Source organism: Plasmodium gaboni, chromosome 14 (genome assembly GCF_001602025.1).
Source record: "Plasmodium gaboni strain SY75 chromosome 14, whole genome shotgun sequence".
Classification (NCBI taxonomy): Eukaryota; Apicomplexa; class Aconoidasida; order Haemosporida; family Plasmodiidae; genus Plasmodium; species Plasmodium gaboni.
In genome coordinates, this window is record NC_031494.1 from 878,336 (window position 1) to 886,218 (window position 7,883).

Here is a 7,883-nt window from a genome sequence, read left to right on the forward strand (position 1 = left end):
ATTATATTATTCTTATGTTTATAAATTTTTTCCTTTTTTCACAATATTCTCATTTATTTTATACATTTGCAAAAAGGAAAAAAATAATAAAGGGAATAATACAAAAATATATACATATTTATGTATATATATATATATATATATTTTTTTTTTTTTTTTTTTTTTTTTTTTTTTTTTTTTTTTGTATAATACTGGGAGGGTTCCATATAATACATAGTTTAAAAAAAAGAATGCTTACTTTTATATATATTTCAAAATAGTAAAAATAAAAGTTTGCATATGAAACACATAAAAAATACTTCACGCACACACAACCCCAAATAAATATATAAATAAAAACGATTGAAATAATAATGTAATAAAAATGAATAGCGATATAAAGAAAGACTTAATAAATAACTTACCTTTTAAATTTAGTGACATAAGTTTAAACTCTTTTGAAAAGAAAGAAGAAAAAGATAAATATAAAGATTATATACACGATGAAGATGGGGGGACGACTACATGGGGAGATTTTTCAAGGGATAAGATATTCAACGTGAAAAAAAAAGAAAAACAAACAAAACATGATAATAAAGATTATAGTGATGATAATAATAATATTAATAGTAATAATAATAGTAATAGTAATAATTTGTATCATAGTGATAAGAATAAAAGATTAGTACTCTTAAAAGAAAAATTAAAATACAACCATTACTATTATACTGAGAAACTAGCCGAAAAAGAATGGGAAAAGAATTATGACAATTTAAAAAAAAAAAGTCAAATGTTCAAAAAAGTATTAGAAAAAGACAATGAACAAAATTTCTCTAACTTGAATATTATAGGAAATGAAAAAATATGTAATATCAAAAAAAAAAAAAAAAAAAAAAAAAAAAATTTTAAAAAGGAACATAATAATATTTTAGTTCATGATACTTATACTAAATATTCTTCATCACTTAATGATCTTAATGATATAATAAATAATGAACAAGAATATAATTTCACAAATTCTCTATTTCAATCATTTTCTATGGAAGAACAAAATTTATCTCTATTCAAATATACAAAGGAAAATAAACAAGATAATGAAAATAGTGTAAACTACATAGGATATGATAAAAAAGATGTATCTAAAGGAAGAATAGATGAAATGATAAAAGAAGAAGAAGAAGAAGGAGAGAAAAAAAAAAAAAAAATAAATACCCTTGATATAGTAAATAATGTTATTAATAATAATATAATTTATGATGATAATGTAAATATTCCTTATTTTGAAGATGATGATAACAAATCAAATATATTAGATGATAACAAATCAAATATATTAGATGCAAACATGTCAAATATTTTTGAAGAAGATAAAGAACTTGATTTATTTTCTTCATTTAAAGATATATTTAATAATCATAAGAAAAAAATAAAACTTATAGATTACAACAAAATATTGAATAAGAGTCTTTATGACAACGTGGAAAATGTGGATTCATTAATTGGTCAAGAGAAAAGTAAAAAAGGAAAAAACGAAGAGAGAAACTTCTCCCAAAAACAAAAAAACAAAAACAAAAATAAAAACAATTTTAACAATGTGCAAAGTTTGAATGAACATGATGAAAATGTCATGGATAGTTATTTTGAGAAAAAAACATCTGAAAATAACGTTAAGGAAATTATTAAAAATATTAAAATGCGCTTAGGCTTTTATTCAAATGAAGAAAATGATAGTCATGATATTAAGTGTTTTGAAAATAATGATGATAATATAAACTACAACTTTAATTATAATAATCTTGTTAATGAGGAAGAAGAAAAACAAAATCTTGAAAATTTAAAAGACAATATTAATATACCATATACAAGTAAAATGATATATGAATATAAAGAATATTCAAAAAAAAATGACTGTGATTATTTTAATATATTAAATGATGAAAAAGACAAAACTAAAAATATATCAAATGAGATTGAATTAATAAAAGAAGAAAAAAAAAATGACGACACTTTTTTTTTTATATCACACAATGATGATGATAATTTTAATAATGATGATAATAATTTTAATGATGATAATAAGTTTAATGATGATGATAATTTTAATAATGATGATAATTTTAATAATGGTGATAATTTTAATAATGATGATGATAATTTTAATGATGATGATAATTTTAATAATGATGAAGATCTATTTTCTCTATCCATGTCATCAATAACGTTTGATAAAAGAAAAAGTATAAAAAATATGGAACGTAGGAAAAGTATTGAGCGTCTGAGTAATAAAAATAAAATAACTATTAATGATGATGAAAATAATAAAAACATTTTATCAAATAACATAAATGTAGAACATAAAAATATAAATATGGATAATATATCAGATAAAAAAAATATGGAAAATGAAAATGATGATCTATATAAAAATGAACAAAATATAAAACAAGATGTTTATAATAATGATGAAAATGATATGTTTATAGATTCAATGTCATCAGAGAATAAAAAAAATATAAAAGAAAATGAGAACCTCTTAAAGAACGCTATGAAAAAAAACAAAGAAATGGACAAAAAAGAAAAATCAAATACATGTATTTGTAAATATATTGATAAATATGACATGCAGAATTTAATTGATGAAATTAAAAAGAAAAATAAAAGTGACGTTGAAAATTTAAATAATAATTCATATTCAGAAGATGATGATTGTTTTTATGAATTATATAAATTTATATGTAGTAATAATATAGAAGGAAATAATGAATCGATTTTTGATGATGAAAATATAAATGTAGAAAGTGTATCTAATAATATTGATAATTACATGCAATCTATTTTTAATAATCAAATTAAATATTTGGATAATTTAATATCTCAAATTTTTTCTCAGTCATAACACTTATTTTGTATACACACATAAATATAAATAAATAAATATATATATATATATATAATATATATATATATATATATATTATTCATTTTTTTTGTTAAAAAATATGCACTTTTTTGTATCTTAATAAATGGCTTATAATTATTTCTTTGTCATTATATTGTAATGAATAAATATATATATATATATATATATTATATATGTGCGCCTTTATTTTTTTTTTTTATTAGTATTAATTATTAATTAGGAAAACAAAGAAATAATCTCTTTGTATTTAATATGAGTTAAAAGATACACTATAATAATAAATAAAATAAAATGATTATACAAATAATAATATTATATATATATATTTTAGGTAATATTTAACATTTTATTATTTACCTATGGAATAAGAAAACATTCAAAAAAAAAAAAAAAAAAATGGTGTAAAACGGAAAAAAAAGAAAAATTTATATAAACACATTAAATATAAATTTATATATATATATATATATATATTTAATATGTTTATATTTATTTATTGTAACAGTGTGAACATATTATATATTCGAACATTCCAATATATTTGAAAAACGTTAGGGTATAAACATTCATGTGGCTATTGGCTCTCCAGGGTTTGATGCCTCGATTAATTTGTTCGTTACATTTTCTATATCATCTCTACAAAGAAAAAGAAAATAAAATGTGCATATAAATGTAGTGACGTATATATGACTGTATATTATCATATCACACATATATATACACATATATACATACACACATATATATTTATATATATATATATATTACATGAACTCTGCATTTTTTTCACATGACTTCCAATTTTTTAATATGTCAGAAATTCCATAACTAAGAAGTTTCTCTCTATAAAAAAAAAAAAAAAAAAAAAAAAATATATATAAATATAAATATAAATATAAATATATATATATATATATATATATATTTTATATTTTATATTTTATGTTTTTTTTTGGTTACCGTGAATAATCTCTGTTACAAAGATAAAACAAGATAATTAAAATTCTACTTTTTATAACCGAACAAGGTACTAATATAGATGACTTGTTCATAATAATGTGGTGTATATTTTGTATATTTATATCTTCATGATTATTTGTATTATTATATGATGCATTCTTTGTTATATTATATTCATTAGTATACAAATAAGAAAGGACATATGGAAATAAATAACAATCATCATGAAAAATATATACATGTATAGCTTCATTCAAACATAAGTTTATAATAAATGGTAATATAGCTCTAAATCTTTCTACATTTAAAATTTGATCACTAATTTTATTTAGAAAAGCTACATTTTTAAAAAATACAATACTTTCTTTTATTGAACTTATATTTATTAATACATGAGAAACATATATATATTTATCACTTAAATTTTTATTTATTGATGGCTTTATAGGTAAGAAAAAAAAATATAATAACTTATTAAGAAAAAAACTCACCTTAAAATTATCTTCTTTAATATTTATATTACTATCATCATTTATATCTAATACTTTATAAACACCTTCTTTACATCTCGTCAAATTCGATATTATCATAATATATAAATCAATACAATTTTCTTCTATTTTTTCTTCTTCTTTCATCATATCAAATAATATCTCAATCAAGTTTCTCTCAGTAAGTTCTACAAAATGAAAAAAAAAAAAAAAAAAAATATATATATATTATATATATATAATATAAAATGTATGATTACTTATAAAATATATATGAAAGAAAAATGTGGACGATAAGATAATTAAGTGGAAAATATATATAACACAAAACATATCAATATATATATATATATATATATTGTGTGTCATTTCTTACCCTTTGGTAATTGTGCTGATAAATTTAACAAGCATTCGAGGGTCAATAATTTACATCTTGAATTCAAACTTGATATTAAGGTTTTTAAATATTTTTTATTATTTTTTATTATATGATCAACAAATTCTTTTTCTTCTAATAAACTTAATATTATTCTTAAACTCTCTTTTTTTACAACCTCATTATCACTACTTGCAAATAAAAATAATTCTTCATAAACATCTTCACTTATTTCTTCATTCTCTTCAACTGTTTTTTCGATTTCTTCATTTTGTTCTTCCATATTTTTAAAAAGGGTTTCTTTAAAAAAAATTTATATTATTAAAAATATGATGATGGAAAATTATATTTTGAAGGTATTATTATATTAATGTTATATATTTACAAATATTTAATTATATATATATATATATATATATATATATATATATATATATATATATATATATATATATATATAATATATATATATATATATATTTTTTTTTTTTTTTTTTTTTTCTTTGAAAAATGTGATATTTATATATACTCCTTAAAAAAAATTAAAAAATAAAATATACATATATATAACAGTGGATTAATAAAAAAAATAAAGAACACGTTGTTATTTTTAAATGTTGTAGGGGATGTAATAATATTTATATAATATATAATATAAATATAATAATATTTTTTAAATCTCTATATTTGAAATATGAATAAATATAATATTATTATTTTTCCCAAGGTACAAATTGTACTCAATCCTAAAAAAAAAAATAAATATAAAATTATATATATACATATATTATATATATATATATATATATATTTTTTTTTTTTTATAATTTTCTTATATTATAGGTAATAAAGTGAACGGTAGAAGAATTCAAAATTATATTATTAACATAAATATATTAAATAATATTATATATATATATATATATATATAATATTTTATTTATATCAAAAAAAAAAAAAAAAAAAAAATTTAATTATAAAATAAATATAATATCCTTATTTGTTAGTTAGAATAAGGCTCTTTTAACATATTATTTTATTTTATCTTATTATTTCATTTATTATTATTTTTTTTTTTTTTAACGTTGTATCAACAAATTTCCACAAAATTTTTAACACCAAAAAAGGAAAATATATAATATATATATATATATTATATTTATATTTATTTGTAGATCTATATTTTTTAATATATTTATTTATTCTATGAAATAAGAAAAGAATGCGAAATGAAAATATAAAAGAAATATATATATTTTTTTTTTTTTTTTTCTAATATTTTTAAGATGGATCTCTCAAGTCATGTATTTAACATTTTGACTATAAGAAAAAAAAATTAGGAATCACAATTTTATATTTTTTTTCTATTTTATGGAAACAAATAATTATTTTTCACTTTTTCTATTCTTGATTCTTTTATATATATATATATATATATATATATATATATATGTATGTATGTATGTATGTATATATTTCCTTCTTTTAAGGTGTGCTTCTTTTCTTTAATAATATTTTTTATATAACATGATTAATTCTCAAAAATATAAATTTTTTTTTTTAGGAACATATTTCTCTCCATATGTTTTAAAAAAAAAAAAAAAAAAAAAAAAAAAATATATAAATAAAAGAAATTAAAAATGAAAATAAACTATTAAAAGTATAAATATATATATATGAATAATAAAAATATATACACATATGTATATATATATATATATTAAAAATATATAAGAGCAAAAAAAAAAAAAAAAATAAAATAATAAAATAAAATAATAAATATACACGTATTTTTGGTCAGCTTCATTCAGTCTTATAAAATATATAATATATATATATATATTATATGTAGGTATTTTTAATTTTTATTTTTTATATTTCTTTTTTTTTTTTTTTTTTGGGGATCTTTGTACATATATAAATATATATACATATATATATATTTATATATTTACATATTGATAACATATGATAATATGTAATATTCTCATATATATATATATAAATTTCCATTTAATATTCTTCATAAAATGGTAATGGTTCTATGGTAATAATTTTTGATGGTGGTACCTGAATCATAGCTGCTGGTTTTGGTCCTTCAGTTTTTCTTTTTATATTGATATGTTCATTTTTTAATTTGGCTTCTTTAATTAATTCAGCATTTTTAATTTTTCTTAATAAGAAATCTTCATTACATCTTGATTTTCTAACATGTTCTATTCTTACACAAACTTTTTTTTGTTCGATACGATGTTTGACTCTTTTATTTACTAATACACCTACACCTCTTTTTGTTATATGAAATATTTTACCTGTTCTTCCATGATAATAATTAAATGGCATACCTTTTTGCTGTGTAGAATCACAAACTATATCAACATAATCACCATAATTTAATTTTTCTAGATACTTATTTGCAGTACATTCTCCATGTTTTCTAAATTTTTTAGAAAACTTAAATCTAGTACCTGACCTTTTTCCTCTTGATTTTCCTCCCATCTTTTTTTTCCTATTCTTTTAATTTTTTAAATAAAATAAATATAAAATCACCTTCTAATTTTAGGTACAAAAAAAATATATATAAATATTATATATTTTTATTTCTTTATTTTCTAACTTATTCAAAAGAATAATATTTTAACTATTTTTTTTTTTTTTTACAAATTTATAAAAAAATTAAAAAAAAAAAAAAAAGTATATCAATTTTATATTAACATTTAAATTAAATTATATATATATTATATATATAATAAAATAAATGTTTATAAAAATACAAATATAATTATATATTATATATATATATATAATTTTTTTTTTTTTTTTTTATTTATAGTTTTATAAAAAAATTATAAAAGAATAACAAAAGGGAAAAAAAAAAAAAAAAAAAAAAAAGAGCATAGTAAAATATGATTAATATATTTATGTATATAATTATATAAATAATAATATTATTATATTTATTTATTATTTTTTTTTTTTCTTCTCTACATATATATATATATATATATATCAAAATGTACGAATTAAAAATAATAGGCATTAAATATTAGTAATCAAGTTTTTTATTTTTACGTATATATACAATATATAAATATTATCTTATGATATATTATATATATATATATATATATATAATAATATATATATATATATATTA

At 16.9% G+C, this 7,883-nt stretch overlaps 3 protein-coding genes across 3 annotated transcripts; 1 reads left to right on the forward strand and 2 right to left on the reverse strand.

Moving 5' to 3' along the window:
• Window positions 1-364: 364 nt before the first annotated feature.
• On the forward strand, window positions 365-2,875 carry PGSY75_1425800 (hypothetical protein; the record flags this gene model as incomplete). The annotated part of the gene is made up of 1 exon (XM_018787949.1): window positions 365-2,875. The coding sequence occupies one exon, from the start codon at window positions 365-367 to the stop codon at window positions 2,873-2,875; it is 2,511 nt and encodes an 836-aa protein (XP_018639321.1).
• Window positions 2,876-3,465: 590 nt separating this feature from the next.
• PGSY75_1425900 (hypothetical protein) lies at window positions 3,466-5,009 on the reverse strand (the record flags this gene model as incomplete). Its single annotated transcript, XM_018787950.1, has 4 exons — window positions 3,466-3,535; window positions 3,668-3,742; window positions 3,860-4,538; window positions 4,727-5,009. 4 exons carry the CDS (start codon window positions 5,007-5,009, stop codon window positions 3,466-3,468), a joined length of 1,107 nt encoding a protein of 368 aa, XP_018639322.1.
• Window positions 5,010-6,739: 1,730 nt separating this feature from the next.
• Window positions 6,740-7,225, reverse strand: PGSY75_1426000 (60S ribosomal protein L21; the record flags this gene model as incomplete). Its single annotated transcript, XM_018787951.1, has 1 exon — window positions 6,740-7,225. One exon carries the CDS (start codon window positions 7,223-7,225, stop codon window positions 6,740-6,742), a length of 486 nt encoding a protein of 161 aa, XP_018639323.1.
• Window positions 7,226-7,883: the final 658 nt, after the last annotated feature.